The sequence below is a fragment of the Diabrotica virgifera genome, chromosome 5 (assembly GCF_917563875.1).
Source record: "Diabrotica virgifera virgifera chromosome 5, PGI_DIABVI_V3a".
In the NCBI taxonomy this organism is placed as follows: Eukaryota; Metazoa; Arthropoda; class Insecta; order Coleoptera; family Chrysomelidae; genus Diabrotica; species Diabrotica virgifera.
In genome coordinates this window covers 13,635,997-13,657,580 of record NC_065447.1, presented here as the reverse complement: position 1 = coordinate 13,657,580, position 21,584 = coordinate 13,635,997, and the positions used below count along the sequence as shown (strand labels likewise).

The 21,584-nt window shown below is 33.0% G+C and overlaps 1 protein-coding gene across 2 annotated transcripts in view; it reads left to right on the top strand.

Moving 5' to 3' along the window:
* The first annotated feature begins 442 nt into the window (after positions 1–442).
* LOC114326934 (4-aminobutyrate aminotransferase) overlaps positions 443–21,584 on the top strand; it is a 43,692-nt gene continuing 22,550 nt past the window's right edge. For both annotated transcript variants that reach the window (XM_050651297.1, XM_050651296.1), the window contains exons 1-5: positions 443–710; positions 11,037–11,155; positions 15,779–15,946; positions 19,368–19,572; positions 20,358–20,636. In XM_050651297.1, the coding sequence (XP_050507254.1) occupies positions 662–710; positions 11,037–11,155; positions 15,779–15,946; positions 19,368–19,572; positions 20,358–20,636 (820 nt within the window). In that variant the 5' untranslated portion in view covers positions 443–661. The remainder of the gene's footprint in view (positions 711–11,036; positions 11,156–15,778; positions 15,947–19,367; positions 19,573–20,357; positions 20,637–21,584) is intronic.

Below are 21,584 nucleotides of genomic sequence, written 5' to 3'. Positions count from 1 at the left end.
TTCAGCTGAGTACCTACTATCCATATTAAACATCTGTAATTAACAACCAATAAAGTACTGATGGGTAAATAAGTGTATTCCTGCTGACCAATCCCACACCAAGGGTTTCAAGGGTAAATACCACCCTACATCTCCATAGTATTACCAACTGATCCAATACTAAGGAAAATAAATAAGGACCAATCACCGAATCCTGATGCAATTCTACTTTCACATGAAATTTATCAGCTTCTCCCACACCTTCACCTGTCCTGTAACGCTAGTTGCTACTTGTTACTCCCTCATAAATATGTATCTCTCACAATATTCGCATACTTATGGGGGAATAATAATATAGAAATAAATATCGCAAATAAACTAAGTTTATAACAAGATCTGTTATAAGCAATACAAGGTTTTACGATATATTATAACATTCATAGCTGATCTTGATTTATAATCTTCGTATCTTGATAAAAAGCTTCAGTGCAGGCGCTGACGAAAAACAACTTGCCCGAGCTATATTACTAAAATACCCGCATACATAATACGAATACACACTTGATTATTATTTCCCCACGAAGGTGAATGTTTTTAGACGCGTAATTTTCAATTGAATAAAATAAAGCATCGCGTGTTCTGCTTTATTGCTGTTGTTTTTCAGTGCGTTGATATTCGAATCATGTGGGCCAAGTCTCTAACCACGGTAGTTCAAAATGCAGCTAAAACAAGTGAGTAAATATTCGTCATTTTATTATGATAATGATTGATTGTTATCAAATCAATCCATATTTAAACTTACAAAAATCATGTCCTTACATGTAGGTACCTATTCATAGTTCATAAATTGATGAACAGCAAAGAAAACTAATCGCCAATTTTTCTAATATTCCTTTTAAAAATAATTTTTTTTTCATCAAATTTTTCACATTTTTCAAACGCATGAAGATTTGATCAGGTACATTCTCCTGAGATCTAAGATGATAATGTCAAATGCATCTCTTATTTAATTTTCACTGTATTTGGCAAGATTTTCGTCAGTTTCTTCTTAGGATTTCTCTATATTTGTTATATCGTCAATTATATCACTTTCATCATTATTTATCACTTTAAGTAAATGTTTTTAAAATGGCCCAAATTCATTTCGTCATATTCTTCCCCTTCTTTAATTTTTCTGAAAAACCCGCGTCTTTTGGTTAACATCTTCACACTTCCTGTTCCATCTCTATTTACTTTACGTCTATCGGCACAGTCTCCTGGTTGTAGATCTCTGTGATAGGGATGGGAAAAAACTTCCTGTTTAAACCTAAAACCGGTTTTTTTACTTCGAAATAACCGGTTTTACCGGTTGTTTTTTGTCCCGGTTATAACCGGTTTTTTCTTTTTAAAGTAAAAACCGGTTATTAGGTTTTCACAGTGATTAGGATTGGGTTAGGTATTATTTTGGATCCCAATCATAATTATTATTCTCAAGTAATTATTCCAAACAAAACCATAATTCAAATTTTATTTTATTTTATAAAATACAGAAGCAAACTGAAAGTGCAATCTCACATCAGCCAGAAACAACTTATAAGTTTTATTATAATATTTCCTTGAAAAGGTATTTGTAATCATAATATTTACATAAGAAATGATCTGGTTGAATTAGACGCAAACATCATCTATTTTTCACACTTAACTCTTGACATTGAAAGTGGGTGAATGACTTTTTCTGATTACCAAAAATAATGCTCTGACTATGAATATCGAATTACTGATTACGAATACTAATCTCCAAGAATTTCCCTACGTTTTCAAAACGGTACACCCATACAGGAAGTATTAAATGAGTTAAAATGTACCTATTCTACAAATATACAAATGTGTTAAAAGTAATACATGATAAATTTTTTTTGATGGTAGTAAAAATAAAAGATAAATTGCATTATCCAATTTATTTTTAAGTAAAATATTTATGTTGATATTATTTTTTTTAAATCCCATTTCAAAGAGTCTGGGAAATTTTTTATAAGTTGAAATGGTTGGGGATTTTTTTGGGTTTGGGAGGAGAGGAAAATTGGTGGGTATTTTAGAGGATTATATTTTTAAATGGTAAATTAAATTTGCATCATTAATTGAATACAACAATTGCATATTATATTCTACTCTCATAATATATTCAATGACGATACAACCTGAATTATTTCAGCGCTCTCTGTTGAGCAGTAGTATAATAATAATTTTGGTTTACTGTTCTCTACATCTGACTACTGAAATTCACAAATCTTTGGGATTCACACAAATCAAATTTTATTTCGATCCAATGTATATATTAATCTTACGCTATATTATATTTAATAATAATTAATAAATATATAATAATAATAAAATAATAAATAAATATATTAATTAATAGAATAAAATGGTTTTATTAAAAATTGTGTTTTATTTATATTGATATTGATGATCTTTCGATAGTACTAATTTTGATCATATTGATATCGAGTCGTATGGAGTATCGCAAACTAAAGTGCATTGTAAATGTAACTTTGTAACCTATTGGATTAAAAAAACCGAAAACCGGTTTTTCCAAAAACCGGTTTTTTGGCCGGTTATAACCGCCAGGTTAAACCGTAAGAAAAAAAACCGGTATAACCGAAAACCGGTGTTTTGTCAAAAACCGCCATCCCTACTCTGTGACTATGTCTAACATTAGCAGTTTTTGCTGTGTTTCTTCTATGATTTTGGTTGTGCTGTCTATAATTTGTCTTATTTTTCCATTTGTTACGTGCGTGTGCGTAATTCGGAATATACCTACTGATCGTCGACAAAAATCGGTTTCCAGAACGAGGAGTTTTTGGTTCGTTCCTTTGTTGAGTTTTCAAGTTTCACATCCCTAAAGTACAAAGGTTTTAAGAATACTGTTATACAGGGTGTTTCATTAATAATTGTCCATATAGTAACTGGAGAAACCTTATCACAAAATACGAAGATTTAACCTAAAACACTTAAATAAAATGTGGTTCCTTACTGAGTTACAGGGTGTTTTATCTAAAAATTTAAAAACTATTTTTGCTCAGCATTTTAAAACTATTCGACGTATCCTTTTCATACTTGTCAGGAAGTATAGGTACTGTACAAACTACTACATTATGTTAAACAAACATTTCTGGCTATTACCAGAGGCGTACGACGGGGGAAAGTGTATGGTTGACCCTTTCCAAATTCTACGCCACTGGCGGAATTGCGATTTTAGTTAAATTTTTTGATTCTCCAATACTTTCTATGAAAATAATGATCCCCCTTCAGGTGACAGGCATAATTTTGATTTTTTATATAGGAAAGTACATCATGTGACACCTCATTTAAAAGCTTTTGAAATACTGATTACAAAAATGTAATTTACTTTAATCCTTTTTAAGAGCGTAGGCGCAAAATTTCGGTCGAATTATTTTTTAATGCATTCATTTTTTTCGAATCCTGAGAAAGCTAATAAGTAGTTTTGAAAAGTTTAAACGCAGAATGAAATATTACAGTATTATTAATGGTCGACAGTCCCTGAGAACTTCTATAATGTTTATTTTAATAAGTCACAGGGGTGAAAAAAAGAGAAAATTTAGTCTGATTTTTAATTTCAAATATATCATTCAAAAGAAACTTTTTGTTTATTCTGAGTGACTTTCTGCCCTCGGTAATAATGTAATCTTTTATTCTGCGTTTACATTTTTCAAAAATACTTATTAGTTTTCTCAGGATTCGAAAAAAATAAACGCGTTTAAAAAGTAAAAATTAAAGTATTATACATTTTTGTAATCTGTATTTCAAAAGCTTTTAAATGAGGTGTCACATGATGTACATTCCCATTAAAAAAAATCAAAGTTATGTCTGTCACCTGAAGAGGGATCGCGTAAAGTTCGAAACATTGGTGCTATAATATACTATGATAATTTTAAAAATCGACATGTCCGAGCGTTTTGCTTATGTGCTAAAAATAAATAAGTTAATAAAGGAGGGTAACACTTATTCCAGCGCACTGTATAATACATAATACCCAGTAAAACAAAATAGTAGGTAATTATAAAAAATTATATTTTTATCCGCATTTAAAAAACATACTCAAAAAGTTTTTTAAGAGTTTTTCAAACAAAAGTTTGATTGTTTAATCTTATCTAATATTTAAATGAATTGTTAACACTGAACTCATGCGTCCCTGGTATATTTTTAGAATTTCCAAAATTTTACATTCAAATTTAAAGTTCAAGGGAAGAAAAAGGTGACATAAATTTTAAAAACTTAATTTGTTTTTTTGCGGTTGGATGACGTGGAAGACGACCTGAAAACCATGAACATAAGATAATGGAGAAGAAGGGCACAAGAGAGATCTGAATGGAAGGACGTAGACAGATAGAGACGTAGAGAGAGAGAGAGAGAAAGAAAGAGAGAGAGAGAGGGGGGAGAAATGAATGATAGATTCTCTTCTCTCTTCTTCTTTTCATCCGTTTTACTCATCTTTGTAATTCTTTAGATTCATTCCATGTTGCTTCTTGTTCAGGTTTAACCATCTTTTGTATTTTTCGTTCTTTTCTGTGCTATTTCTGATTACTTGACAAACACTATGTTTAACACAATAGGCACCAGATAAATACTTCTAAACAATTAAGACTATGTCGTATTTGTATAAATAATTTATAAGGCTTTTATTTTTATAAACATTGCATTTATAATGGAAATGCGTCATTGACTTTGATATATATTTTTTATCCTTGTACATTATATAACGTATAATTATCACTAGATGGTAATAAATTGTTAACGATAATATTAACTATTTTAATAACATTTCTCGCAGATCCGTACTATCTCGTTAATGTCCATTTCAAAATCTGTTTTTCCTTTCCGTAAACAAAAACTTTTTGTGGGAAAATTAATATACACAGCGGGCCAAACAAAAGTGTCCACCAAACAGGTCGATTTTGATCTAAGGGGGACACATTTTTACGGTACATACATCTGTCATTTGTCAACACCCTCCCTTCCAAATCCCCCACCCTTTATTTGTAAATAGGGAATAGGGGTCGTGTGCTAGCTCATTTGAAAGGTTATTCAATTTTCTATTCATTAATATTATCATTGGCATAATTATTTGTACAGGGTGTCCAAGAAAAATTATTTTGAATTAAATTAATTGACACAAAAAGAAGAATGTATGTAATTTATTTAACTCTAAATACATTCTACTGCTGACAGAAAACAGAAAGAAAATGTTTATTTGATAAATAAACATTGTTTGTTGCTTAAATTCAATATTCAACCTACTAAGAGGCAGATGGGTGGCAGCTTGAACATTGAAACTAAGCAAAAAGCAATGTTTATTTATCAAAAAACATTTTCTGTTTTGTGACAGCAGTAGAATGTATTTTGAATTACATAAATAAAGTACATAAGTACTGTTATGATCTGCTTTCTATTACTTTTATTTTAATTGAGTATTTATTTCATTAATTATTAAATTGACGCAAATCATACATAAAAAATTAATAAAAAATCTCAGGGTGCCTTTTTGTCATAAAAATTGACTAAAATTATCTTAGGTTATACTTAACTTTTCTCGTGGCTTCAGTATCTCTTAGTTTATCCTTATCGGGATAAAATAGGAAAAGGAAATAAATAGAAAAATCATAAATAAGCACATACAAATACCTTTATTATTAAAAGCAATGCTCTGAAAATCTATCAATTAAATCCTGTGGGCATAATTGTCCAAATGAAACTTTTACCATATAATTAATATAATTTAAACAAATATTTATCGCTTTGTTCCTGATACCATTTATAAATTAAGCTAAACAAACAAATTTAGGTATTTGCAAAACTACTTATACTTCCTATTAAATTATTGAAATATTGGAACCTTAATATTCATATGCTTTTACGCAAATATTTTAACTTCTGATTATAAAGAACATCTATCACATAAGTTATTGACTGACCTTTTTGATTCACACACAATGATGTCTCTTTTCGACCCAAACAGCTCTTCCTTGTTGATTATGTTAGGCTACCAATCAAAGCCCTCTCCGTTCTCAGCATCAATCCAGCAGCATACCAGCAACTATTCCTCCAAAACACAAGCCAGACCGCTTTTGACCAGTACTCGTTCAATAAACTCCCAAAACTCTCTCCTCTCTTTCTCGCAATAATAATCTCCTGAGACCAAGTATCTTTTTTACTTGGTGTCACAAATAATTTTAATAACGATAAATCTTGTAACTTACTCTCTTGGACTTTACAGAATCAAAGAGGTATTTCTTCTCGATTTGATTTGTCTCTCGTTCCACTTTTCAGCTACTCTCCACTAACAAACAAAACCACTAGTACTTGCTTCTGAACTCTACGCGAAAACTTTCGACTGCCCTTCTCGGATGCCCGCAACACAATAATCTTTCCTTTCCAAACTGTCTGAACATTCAAAACCTCTCTTTCCCCCTTCGAAATTGCCAAGCTAATCAGAAACATTTCTCTTTTCCATTCGAAAAACCCAGCCATTCTTTCAAACAATACTTCTACTCAAACTAATCACTTTTCGGAAATTATACAAAAATTCTTGTGTTTAAACAAACAGACTTAAAATTCCAAATCTCTCTACCTTTATTTTTCTAAAAACTAATAATTACAGCTACCTGTGGATTTTCCCTTCCCGTAACAAACAATATTTTTAAATTATAATCCGAAATACATTGTCATTTCACTTCACTGTATTTACAAATGTCTTTAAGTCTTCAGGGAAAAACTCATTAAGGAGAAACCCACTGCGTAAAAGCTACCTTCTACTAAATAGTTACAAATCAATATACAGGGTGTATCCGATTTATGTGACCGCGTTATAATTAAAAATTTAAATTTTTACTCTATCTATGATTGATAAAGTGATACATAATAATACATTCTTCTTTTTGTGTCAATTAATATAATTAAAAAAGGAATTCTTGGACACTCTGTAATAATTATGTTAATGTTTATATTACTGAATAGAGAATTGAATAACCTTTTAAATGAGCTAGCATACGATCCCTATTCCCTTTTTAAAAATAAGGGGTATGGGAAGTGAAAGGGAGGGGGTTGACAAATGATAGATGTATGTACAGTAAAAATGTGTCCCCCTCAGATCAAAAATCGACCTGGTTCGTCAATTCTTTAAAATCTAATAAATACTGCCAAATATCGAGGTGGACTCTTTTCTTTGGCCCACTCTGTATATTTTACTTGTATATGGGCAATAATTTTGTATGAGCATCAGGCAAGAAGAAATAGAAAGTTCTATCAGCATATTGGTGATGCCTTGAAAATAACTAAGAACAACAAAATCATTATACTTGTGGGCGACGAAAAATTGGCAAAGGAAGATCTGGAAGAATAAAAGGAGACCATGGATTCAGGAAGCCTAATGAAAGGGGGATCGGTTAGTATAATTTTGTCAAGAGCCTAATATAATCAAAAATCATATTAACTATATCACAAAATGAGAGATATCTTAATATTATCAAAGCAGTGTAAGCATATCCAGGAGCAGATGTCTCATCCGATCACAACCCAATAATCATCAATATTATACTTAAACTTAAAACGCATCAAGAAACACAATAAAACTCATAGATTGGAAATAATTAAATTGGAGCACTCTGGTATAAGAGGATATCTCCAATAGAAAATATCTGACAGCTTTAATATCAGCAAATCAGCATAAATCAACAGTGGGAGACAATAAAAAGCTGTTTCCTCAATACATGCACATGCAAACAGATATTGAAAGAGTGTGTAAGAAAAAAGAGAGATGGATGAACGATAAGACATTGAGTATGATGAAATAGCGTAGATAAGCCAAGAACCAAGGACAAAGACAAAGGCATTCTCAAATACCTAACTATTAACAATGGGATCAGAAAAAAATCAAAGAAACAAAACAAGTATACTCTCAGGGGAAATGTAATGGTAGGGGAGCCCAAGCGGAGATTTTTGCAGTTACTCGAGCGCGTCAGATTATTACATGGGGAGAAACCTTGTACCCTGAAAATGTACCTCTACCATATATTGGCTCTTAATGCAGAGGAGTTCGTTAAGGGGGGGGCCGAAAAAAAATCTATCCTTAAAAAAACCCGAGATCGTCAGATTAAGATAAGGAAGTTAAGTACATGCGAAACAGTGTATATTTCAAAAATCTGACGATTTGAGCGGAGCGTAAGGAAATGGGTGAGTACCAAAATTTCACAAGAAAAAAACGAATATTTCGGGAAATGAATGACAGATCGAAAAACTAAAAAATAGATGCTCAAAATTTTTCAAAAATCTATCGAATGGCACCGAACACGACCCCTCACGAAGGTGGGGTAGGGGGTTACTTTAAAATCTTAAATGGGAGCCCCCATTTTTATTGCAGATTTGGATTCCTCACGTAAAAATAAGTAACTTTTATTCGAATCTAAAAAAAAACTATTGTTGGAAATGGAAAATTAAATTAAAAATAGAAAGTCCCCACTAACTAAAATGAAAAATTTTACTTAACTTTTTTTGGTTTTAGTACCTATTCTTCACAACCCAATAGGTCCCTATAACGCTCGAGTGACTGCACATTTAGCATATACGCCTAGATCCCGCGTACCAAAAAAAAGTTGATTAATAGCAAGCTGAAAATTTGTTAATAGCTTAAAAGTGTTTAGTCGGACAAACTTTAATGTACGGGAACAATGGAACAGGAAAAGATTTAATTGTGGAACAGTTTAATAATTTGGAACGTCAGATTACGAAAACATCCCATGTATTTTGTCGGACAAAACATCCAATTGATTTGTTATCATTTCATTAAACTCTCATGCAAAAATCAGACTGCTATTACTAACCAACATGATTCCTTTTGATATGTTCTTCGTGTTCCACTTCCACTCATTAAAATGCCCAGTTGGTGATAAATGCCAGTCTGATTTTTGCATGAGCGTTTTATGAAATGGTAACAAATCAATTGGAAGTTCTGTCCGACAAAATACATGGAACGTTTTCGTAGTCTGATGTTCCAAATTTTTAAACTGTTCCACAATTAAAACTTCCCCTGTTCCAGTGTTCCCATACATCAAAGTTTGTCCGACTAGACACTGTTAAGCTATTAACAAATTTTCAGCTTGCTATTAATCAACTTTTTTTTGGTACGTGGGATCCAGGTCTAATACTTTGCTCCCCTACCATAAAGGAGATCGAAGAACTTTACGATATTTATGACCGGTTCAACATATGTACATAGAAATTTAAAAAAGAGAGATGGAAGGAGTACACCGAAGAAATTATATTTTGCTACTTTTAACCAAGAGTGGGAACACCTTAATTGAGACTAAGAAAAAACTAAAACGCTAGAAACAATACAGCGAAGAGTTGTTCGAAGACGAAAGCGGAAAATAGAGTACACATGGTTCTAAGAAAGGGAGAAATTACGAACGAAGATCTACATGCTCTAAAGACCACTCAAAATGGAAAATCCTGTGACAGACGAATTACCTATTCTTTAAATTTATACATTTTTTATAAATTTTATACATGTCGTGTATAAATACCTTGGACACGAGATATAAATTGGAAAGAATAACCAAATGCACGAGATAAAGCGCAGAATAGGTTTGGGCTGAGATGAGTTAAGCTATGGGAAATATGTAAAAATGATATGCCCATATGGCTGAAGAGAAAAGTGTACGAACAATGCGTATTGCCGGTGATAAAATACGGAGCAGAGAGAGAGAGAGAGAGAGAGAGAGAGAGAGAGAGAGAGAGACAGAGAGAGAGAGAGAGAGAGACGTGCTAGGAATCACAAGGAGAGACAGAATACGCGAACGGACAAATGAAGCAGAGGTTGACCACCAACGCGCTGGAGTGACGATGTAAAGAGAACTGCCGGGAACTGGATGGTGGTGGCTTAAGACAGGAAGACGTGAAGAAGCTTAGATGAGGTCTATATTCAGCAATGAACGATAACGTTTAGGTGATGATGATGATGAAAGTTTGGTAAATGGTTCACCTCGACCTTTATTTTCCTCTATAGGAAGATAAACTCTAGAAAAGTCAACGATTACTGTACCAAGAGTCTGATGTTCCATATACTCAAGATACGTCTAAAGATAGGAAACAATAAATAGAATGTAAATTTGTAGGTTTTTATCGCTAAATTTCTCACCTCCACTAGTTTTATTGCTGTTTATCTCACAACTTAATATGTTTTCCATCTTTTGCGTTATTTTACCGGTTATTAGCGTGCTCATCACTGTATTATAAACTGGTTCTCAAACTTTTTTAGTCGCGGCACCACCACAAAAATATTTCGAGGCACACCAACCCTTGAAGCGATTTGGAAAACGACAAAAGATGAAAAAAATATAATTCTGAGGCTCATTTGATTTCAATATAAACTTTATTTCAGATCAATAAAATACAGTGCATTTGATATTCAAATATCCTTGCACCACACAGTGGCGCAGCGGCCGGTTCTTCGACTTTTCTTAAATGTTCCACGTCACCCTTGGCAAATTCTTGAGGCACCCCAGGGTGCCGCGTCACCCACTTTGAGAACCTCTGTATAAATAACGAGCAATAGTACGCATTCATGAAAACACATCATAAAAAATTATAAGAGGGGTGAGACAGGGCTGTGTGCTGTCACCACTTCTCTACGATGAATACTTTGAAGAAATACTGAGAAGGCCTCTTGAGTGAGAAACAAATGTCAATAGAACACCAATGAAATAATTTATTTAACTACGTACTATTTTTCTGAAGTGACTGAATATTTTGTATGATTAAGTACCAATAGAAATAATGCGTCAAAATTTTATCGAATATTTTTATTAACACTAAAAGTATTTTGTCATTGACAAATGGTTATTTTATGAATTTTTATTGAACGACTTAAATTTGTTTGTCGAAAACTAATAATTGTTTAAGATTGATTTTAGCTGGATTAAAAATACCTAAATGAGGTCGTGGATTCTTGACCTCACATTTTGTTGTATTATAAAAACAGGTATTAAAAAAAATGTTTGCAGGTGGTGTTCGGGCGGCTTCTACAATTTTACCCGGGGAGCCCAAAGAACCAATCGTAGTCACCTCGGAAATACCTGGACCAAAATCGAAGCAGCTCATTTCAGAACTAGATACTGTGACAGTAAGTCTTCCTTTCTTGTATCTTAGATACAAATAATATATTGCAAAATGCTAATCAGTTTTGATATTACCAGCCTATTCATTAACTTCTGAAGCTTTTCTTACGAATTATACAGAACAGAATATATAAAAGATGTGACGAAGTCACCGGTCAAGAACAATTTGGGGAACAATTTTAGGAAAGGTATGGGGACACGAGAAGCAATATTCTGTCTTCAAACTCGGGCACAAAGATCAGCAAGCAGACCTTTTTAGTCTATTTTATAGATTTTGAAAAAGCGTTCGATAGGGTGAAGTATAAGACCTTGATAGAGAGATTGAACGACATCGGAGTCGACAAAAGAGATTCTAAAATTATAGAGGCTATTTATTGGAATCAGACAGCAATCATAAAGACCAATGGTAACACGTCAAGGCCAATTGAAATACAACGAGATGTTAGACAGGGTTGTGTGCTATCACCCATACTGTTTAACGTCTACTCTGAGGTAATATTTGCGAACGCTTTATCGCACTCTTCAGAAGGAATCAGGATAAACGGTCAGAGAGTAAATAACATCCGCTATGCAGATGATACGGTATTAATGACTGATTCGGACCATAGTCTGCAGATACTGTTGGATAGGGTTATTGAGAGTTGTGGAAAAATGGGAATGAAGATCAATACTGCGAAAACCAAGGTTATGAAAATATCAAGGAATAAAAATTTACCCCTTCTAATATATGTGAAACACCAGCAGCTTGAATACGTAAACCAATACAAATCTTGGTTGCTGGTTCAACAATCAACTTGATTATAAAGAAATAAGAGCGAGAATAGAGGTAGCCCGACAAGGGTTTATCAAAATGAAAAGCTTATTTTGTAACAGTAGCATTAATATCAGCCTTAGATGTCGTTTTCTGCATTGTTATGTGTGGTCAATACATTTGTATAGAACGGAGGCATGGACACAACACAACACTGATGAACAAGTTAGAAGACTTTGAACTCTGGCTTATAAAAGAATCTTGAAAATACCTTGGACAACCCACACCACCAACGAAAATGTTCTGAGGAGAATAGATACAGATAGGGAACTGCTAAAAATCATTAAATTTAGAAAAGTTAGTTACCTGGGACACATATTGAGAAACGAAAAGTACCGCCTTGCACAACTGATTATCCAGGATAAGATTGAATGAAAACGGGGTCTCGGTAGGCGCCAGATTTCATGGCTTAGAAATATCAGCGACTAGACCAACCTTGATTCAACATCTTTGTTTAGAGCCGCATTAAACAGAGACAGATTTGCCAGTGTAGTCGCTAACCTCCACTAAAGGAGAAAGCACCATAAGAAAAATTCACTAACTAATTTGCCTCTGGAAAAAACCTTGAAAATTATAACCAAACTAGAGAAGGATACTCCTATATATTTTCTTCTTCGGAAGGATATAGTTGCATGATGTAATCTGTTTGACTCTTTCTTTCCAATTACCTCTGTCCTGTGCATGTTGTTTTGCTTCAGAAAATGAGTGACCAGGTATGTCCCTTATTTGGTCTGACCATAGTACTGGAGATCTTCCTTTGGATCTTTTGTTCGCTACATTACCTTCAACTATCATTCGTTCCATGCCTCCTCTTCTAGTTAAATGATCAAAACATCTCAATATATTTTGGTTGATAGTCGTGGTGAATCTAGTTCTTGTTTTAAGTCATTCTAATATTGAAATATTTGTGTAACGAGCGGTCCATAGTATGCGCAACATTTTACGATAGACCCACATTTCAAATGCTATCATTCTCTTCGAATAGGATTTTTTCCACGTCCATGTTTTTTACACGTAGGTGACAATAGGAAATAGTAATGCTCTTCCATATTTTCAGTTATACAGTGCGTCCATAAAGTAACGCATAAATTCATTATTAGCTAAATAAAGAATATTATTAGATTTGTAAAAATACAAAAATAGACGGTTTCGTTTTTCGTTATTTATTTCAATTATTAGATTTTTCCGAAACAGGTCGATTTTTATTTCTAAATTATGTTTTTTGGCGTATATATCATACTAGTGACGTCATGAATCTGACCGTGATGACGTAATCGATGATTTTTTTAAATAAGAATAGGGGTCATGTGATAATTCATTAGAAAGGGTATTCAATTCTCTATTCAGTAATATAAACATTAACATATTTATTTATGCAGGGTATCCAAAAAAAATTTTTAAATTAAATTAATTGACATAAAAAGAATAATGTATGTATGTAATTTATTTAATTCTAGATACATTTAACTGCTCAGAAAACAGAAAAAAATTTGGTTTGAAAAATAAACATTTATTTTCGCTTTAATGAAATGTTCAAACTGCAAAGAGGCAGGTGGGTGGCGGCTTTAACATTGAATTTTAGCGAAAAACAACATTTATTTGTCAAATAAACATTTTTTTTTCTGTTTTCTGTCAACAGTAAAACGTATTTGAAATTAAATAAATTACATACATTCTTCTTTTTGTCTCAATTAATTTAATTAAAATACATTTTTTGGACACCTTGTATAAATAATTATATTAATGATTATATTACTGAATAGAGAATTGAATACCCTTTCAAATGAGCTATCACATGACCCCTATTCTAATTTAAAAAAATCATCGATTAAGTCATCACGCCCAGATGGATGACGTCACAAGTACGATATATATGCCAAAAAATCGTAATTTAAAAATAAAAATCGACCTGTTTCGGTAATTTTTAATAATGTTGTTTATTTGGCTAATAATGAATTTATGAGTTAATTTATGGACGCACTGTATATCAGTTACTCAGAAGCCTGAGTTCTGACCACTTCGTACCCTGCCATGTTTCTTATCTGTTTGGTTGTTTCTATTCTATCGATGATCATTAGATGAAACAGTAAATGTTTTGGTTGACCTCTTTAACTGCATTTATAAAACGGGAGAAATACCTAAGGAATGGCTTCTGTCAACTTTTGTGACTATTCCAAAGAAAACAAACGCAAAACTGTGCACCGACCATCGCACAATAAGCTTAATGGGACACACACTAAAAGTATTTCTTAAAGTGATACATACAAGAATTCACAAAAAACTAGACGCTGACATCAGTGATATAGTCGGTTCGCTAAACTCAGACGCACCTGGCTAGATATTTTAGTCTATAATTTTTATGTTTCTTGCCAATTTTGCAAAAATTGGCAAAATTACTAACTATTTAGTGATTATTAACTATTTAGTAATTATTTTTTGCCAATTTTAGTAAAATTACCGACTAAAACATCTAGAAAGTTGCGTCTGAGTTTAGCGAACAGACTATACTCAGTTCGGGTTTCGAAACGGGCTTGGAACAAGGGAAGCACTATTTGCACTTAATATCATGTGCCAAAGATGCCTGGATGTTAACCAGGATATATATATATATGTGCTTTATTGACTACAACAAGGCGTTCGATAAAGTTCGCCACGAACACCTGATGAGACTGTTGGTAGAGAAAAACTTGGATAAAAGGGACCTCAGAATTATTTTCAATATTTACTATAACCAGAAGGCGAATATAAGAGTAGAACGGGAAACAACCGAGGAACTCGAGATCAAAAAAGGCGTAAGGCAGGGATGCATACTTTCACCAACCTTGTTTAACTTATATTCAGAAGATATTATAAACAGAGCCCTTGCTGACCAAGATATAGGAGTTAAAATAAATGGCATTTTAATAAACAATTTGAGATACGCTGATGACACAGTATTAATAGCAGAAACTCCGGAAGATCTCCAAACACTGATAAACAGAATAGTAGAGTGCAGCGAAAAGTTCGGTTTATCACTTAACATCAAAAAAAAAAATAATGATGGTGTCGAAATCTCCACAAAATTTTTCTGACATAACCGTACATGATCAAAGAATTGAGCGTGTTAGAAAATATAATTACCTGGGAACTGTGATTAATGAAAACAACGACAACTCTGAAGAAATCAAGATCAGAATAGAAAAAGCTAGAGCTACTTTTACCAAAATGAAAACAGTTTTATGCGGAAGAGAGCTAAGTTTAAATCTTAAAATTCGCCTGATGAGATGTTACGTGCTGTCACTTCTTTTCTATGGAATGGAAGCTTGGACACTGAAAAAGATCGATACAAGGAAAATAGAAGCATTCGAGATGTGGATGTACCGCAGGATACTGAGAATATCGTGGACAGAGAGAGTGACAAACATGGAAGTGTTGCGAAGGATGCAGAAAGAAAAAGAAATTGCGCTTACTATTAAAAAGCGCAAACTGCAATACTTGGGACATATAATGAGGGGACAAAAGTACCAGCTACTACAATTAATTATTCAGGAAAAAATAATAGGTAAAAGATCCATTGGCAGAAGAAAACATTCATGGTTGAAGAATTTAAGAGATTGGTACAAGTGCAGCAGCTGCCAATTATTTAGATCTACGGTATCAAAAATACGCATAGCCTTGATGATAGCCAAACTTCGGAACGAGGACGGCACCTGAAGAAGAAGAAGATGATCATTACTTTGATTTTTTGGATATTTATTTTCAAACTATAGAGCTAAATTGTAAAATTCTTATAATTGTAAAACCATATAATAAATAACATTTTCTTTTCTTTTTTCAGCAAAGTGGAACTATACAATTTTTTGCCGATTACCAAAATTCCATTGGAAATTACATAGCAGATGTGGATGGAAATAAATATTTAGATATATTTATGCAAATTTCATCGATGCCTCTAGGATACAACCACCCAGAAATGTTAAATGTTTTCAAAGATGAGGAGAGTCTGGTAAGTCAAAATAATATCAAAGATTTGTCGCATTATACCAAAGTATTAGATTACTTTTTATATATTATAATCTTTAGTCTATTTTGGAGTATATAAATTAGAATAACTCAAAATAGAACATAACATAGGCAACTTAAACATTAAGAAAAAATTGTCACACCAAATTTTTTTAAAAGTAAGAGTTTTCAACGTTAGGAGCTCGATTACATTTCTGTTAGATTTTCCGTTTTTCTGGAAATATTATGAACTTTGATATTTCAAATAGATCATCATAGTCTAGGCGCCAGAGAGGTCACCGTGTCCTTTTCAATTCTGATGGACAAACTCAACGGTTTCTTATGGATTTTTGGCTGCTGATTACGAATTTCGAGGGTGGATTTCGATCCGAGTGGTCAAAAAATTGTTATAAAAAATTTAATTGTTTATAAGGCTCTGGTTCATAAACTAAAAGAGATAAAAAAGAATGTTTCAAATAAAATTTGATCGTTAATAAAAAACGAAGAAAAAAATGTTTACTAAACTTAAATCCAACCATTATAACTCAAGATATTGTAAAATTTGTGCACAATGCAAATTGCAAATTGCAAAATAAGTATTTTTCTAAGCTTTATCGATCGTAACTCGGCTTCTACGCGTGAAAATGAGCCTTAGAAGATCTCATCTTAAAGCTTAATTAATAGGCTTCCAAACAAAGTTTGTTAGATTACTTTATCTTCATTTGTTTTAAAGTTATACTCGTTTGAAGTTATAATTTTCTTTAAAAAATTGTACATTAATTTGTTTATAAGGGTTTCAAATAAATTTGAGCTGTAAACATTTATACTTTAATTAACAATAATGATAGAAGAACTCAAAAGGAATAATTTGAGCTTAAGAAAATGTTCGTATGTTTATTTTTGGTCAAGATATCGATATTTTAATGGCGCGCTATGAGGCGCAACATCGGCTCACAGTCAAGTATTTTTCGACGCTTTATCGATCGTAACTCGGATTCTACGCATACAAATGAGCAAATATGTGATATCCATATAAAAATGGATCGAGTTATTTTGCAGCATCATGATTGCATATAAAACGAGCATTTATGTTGTGGCGGCATACACACAATTGACGTGCCTTGATGATGCTGCAAAAGAACTAGATTCACTTTATATGGATACTATCCACTATCTACTAGATATCTATATCATATAGATTATATCTATATCATATAGATAATTAGACTCTGAAGCCCCAGAAAGTTTTAGTTTTACTGCCTACAAAACAGACTTAGTACCACCATGTAACTGTAAAAATTGCTCAAAGAACTTATGCAGATGTAAAAAAGCTGAGATTCCCTGTATATCTCGATTAAAATTTGGGCTTCCAATCCCGGAATACCGAAATCTCGGTATTGCGGGATCCCGCACCATTTTTCAATCCCGCGTGATGCGAGATTATAGGCGCGGGATCCGCGGGATTTGCGGGACTGAAAAAAAGCATAAATTCTACCCCTCGCCAGCGCGATCGCTGCCGCACAAATTTATAATCAAGAAAATGGAAGATAATCATTCAATGTTAGCTTCAGAATTAGTTTTGTCTTTACGCAGACATATTTTACAACGACGCGACGTAGAAATGTGACTCACTACTGATTTATCTCCAAAATCCTCGTAGTTACCACGCATCGTGTATCGATGAAACTTTTCATCTTCCACCGAAAAGTTAACTTCGAAAAGAAATTAACGGTTTTGTAACGAGAATGAACTTCAGCTTTTTAAATTCATCTGACCAATATGATCACGAAGATGCTGACGTAATGAGAACGTATAAGAAACGTCAATGTAGGGGTTCCTTCAGGATTCCTATCTTGATCTTACATTGCAACAGGAGTTAGTTGACCATATCGTCAGCATTTAATGTACTTTGCCAATCGCCATCTCGAGCTAATACACCCATTATAAAAAAATAAATGACTATGAATCCGGTGGGTCAATGAGAAAATATCTTACATTTACATATAAAGCCTTAAAAGAAATACCGCCGACAAATGTGGAAGCCGAAAGGGCATTTTCTGCTGCTGGCTATATTACCTCTAAAATACGTAGTAGTTTGGCAGACAAAAGTTTGGATATGTTGTGTTTCCTTCTCAAACATGTTCACTTGAAAGCTTTAGCTAAATAATAGTACCCTATAGCTAAGTAATATAGCAACTAAATAAGTAAACTATATCAATTTTCAGTGGAAAATGTGTTTTTTGGTTGATATTTAAAATTCTGTTTTGGGTATTTTTTGAAGAAGTATTTTCAATATGCGGGATCTCGCAAATACCGAGATCCCGCGGGATTGAAAATTCGTAGTCCCGCAAATACCGGGATTGAACTCAGGCTGCGGGATTGGAAGCCCTAATCAGATGCATGAAACAAAAAGTTTGTAAAAATAGTATTAATAAATATGTAATATCAACTTACTTTTTAGTTCTATTTCTGAAATATTAGTTCTTAATGTTTTTATTTTCTCATTTAGTACAAAAAGTAGGAGACAAAGTAAATAGAATGAAAGGTGATACGAGGTACAATATGCTGACTTAATTATAAGAATTATATGATAAAATTTTATTAGGATCTTCAAAAATGAACAATGAAGATAACGTATATATACATAGAAATTATAATTTGCATCGAGAAGTTAGCACGTGAACCTTTACGCGGTGAGCCGATCTTGCTCCTCAGAGCGCACTATTAAAATATCGATATCTTGGCAAAAGATAAACTTACAATCATTTTCGTAAGCTCAAAATGTTCCTTTTAAGTTCTTTTATCATTATTGTTAATTAAAGTATAAATGTTTATGGCTTAAATTTGCTTGAAACCCTTATAAACAAATTAATGTACAATTTTTTTAAGAAAATTATTATTTCAAATGGGTATAACTTTAAAGCAAATGAATATCAAGTAATTTAACAAACTCTGTTTGGAAGCCTATTAATTAAGCTTTAAAATGAGACCCTCTAAGGCTCAATTTCATGCGTAGAAGCCGAGTTATGATCGATAAAGCTTCGAAAAATACTTATTTTGCAATTTGCAATTTCCATTTTTTACTAATTTTACAATATTTTGAGTTATAATTGTTGGATTTAAGTTTAGTAAACGGTTTTTTGTTCGTTTTTTATTAACGAACAAATTTTATTTGAAACATTATTTTTTATCTTTTTTAGTTTATGAGCCAGAGCCTTATAAACAATTTATAAACAATTAAATTGTTTATAACAATTTTTTGACCACTCGGATCGAAATCCACCCTCGAAATTCGTAATCAGCAGCCAAAAATCTATAAGAAACCGTTGAGTTTGTCCATCAGAATTGAAAAGGACACGGTGACCTCTATTTGGCGCCTAGACTATCATACTTGGTAAAATATTTAATAATAATTATTTTTTTAGAAAGTTTTAGTCAACCGGCCAGCACTTGGTGCTTTCCCTACAGAATATTGGCCGAAAAAACTGAAAGAAGTTCTGATGTCAGTGTCACCAGGTCTACCAAATGTAATGACGATGATGTGCGGTTCGTGTTCTAACGAAAATGCCTACAAATGCTTGTTTATGGCTTACAGAAAGCATCAGAGAGGAGAAGATGTAGATTTTTCTGGTAAGTATATTCCACTACTTCTTACAGTTTTTTGTTTCATTAAGGGGATGGTATGATTTGAAAATTTTGAAATTTTCGATTTTTTTCAACGAAAACATTTCGTTTATAAATTCGCAAAAGTGTGTGTGTTATTGCGTTGCCGCTCCTGCAATACTCGGATCAAATTTATCGATAGATTCTTATGTAGTTTTTTCTTCTGAATCCAAATCTGAAAACGGAATTTCGATATTTCTAACCGTCTTCGAGATAATCGACTTCAAATTCTAAAATGTGACGTCACAATCGTTTTATTTTATGCCGACACACTACACGTCCAGCTGAAATCGTTGCTATTAAGTAGGCTAGTTTTTTAATCTCGATTTGTTAAGCCTCCGTCCACCGCAAAATCCATTTTTTTGGGATGTCTGTAAAAATTTGCCACCTTTGGCTTAGTTTTTAATATTTTGCTTTGATTTTTTTTTTAATATTCTTTGAATTGTACTCAATATGTTTATTTATTTTAAAAATAAAATAATTCTTCCATAGTTAAAAAAATTCACAAAAATGTGCTTGAATTGTTGATTTTAAAACATATACCCCTCCCCCTTAATAGTTTTTGATGTTTATTCGTGAATGCTGATTATATCGGAAATTTTGGTAAACAACAAAGTTGGCTTATACCAAACAAGGCTAGTTTAAATCTATAATTTTAAAATTTTAACCAATTTAAAAAAAATTTAATAATGAAATTACATTTTTATAGATAACTACCATGTATAATGTGTCCTGTAAATTAATCTTTTCAGAGTTGGAAAAATCTTCATGTATGGTCAATCAACCTCCTGGTGCTCCAAACCTATCACTACTTTCCTTCCATGGCGGTTTCCACGGCAGAACCATAGGCACTCTATCTACTACACATTCCAAGGCTATACACAAACTGGATATTCCCGCATTTGACTGGCCAGTGGCGCCTTTTCCAAAGTATAAGTATCCATTAGAACAAAACGAGAGGGAAAATCGACTTGAAGATGAAAAATGTTTAGCTGCCGTAGAAGAACTGATTGAGAAATACAACAAGAAAGGTTCGTTTTGTCTTTTTATCTTTTATCTATATATACGCATTGAAACCAATATCTATTGAACTATCAGCGATGTTTTATCTCATTCTAATAAATTTGTTAGGATTGGAATATATTTACTGATTTATTATATGAATGTAATCAAATCCTTTGACAGTCTGGCATCAAGGGTAAATGAGAGAATGTGATACAGCTTGGCCATGACAAGATTAATCGCCTCATCCCTTAGCGACCGGAGGTTCAGGGTCAGAGGAGGGCAAGTTCTAACCGAACATGAAACTCCAGAGGTCGGAGTACCACGGTGGGCAGTGCTTTCACCCCTACTGTATAGCATATACCTACACACCTAACCTTCTGGATACAGCCCTGAAAAATCTACAAACGACAATGATACAATAGAAGATTGGTACTTATATCCAATGAAAAATAGCAATAAATCCAGAAAAAGCTTAAGTGGATATCTTCAAAAAGAGAAGATTTGACCCAGAAGAACAACTATTAGTACAAAACAGACCCATCGAATGGAAAAACGAAGCCAAATACCTAGGAGTCACATTGGATAAACGCCTAAGGTGTACACCACATGTAAACGCAACAATACAAAAAACAGAAGCAGCAAGAGCGGCCGTCAGAGGACTCGCAGGAAAAAAAGCAAATTAACAACAAAAACAAATATCAGACAAATAAATACAGTCATTCTACCTATAATCACATATGCATCCCTCGTATGGGGGACACACGCGCAAAACAAACAGAAAAAAGTTACAAGTAGCCCACTACAAATGCTTAAGAGAAATAGAGAAAGTGTCCAGATACGTAGCTGAACGCTTCATTTTCAGAAACCTGAAGCAAGTGAGAGTACTGGAGATAATGGAAGAAAAAGCCAGAGAGAAAAACTCGATGAGCTTGAAAACCACCCAGATCGGAAGAGAAACAATTGGGTATAATGTT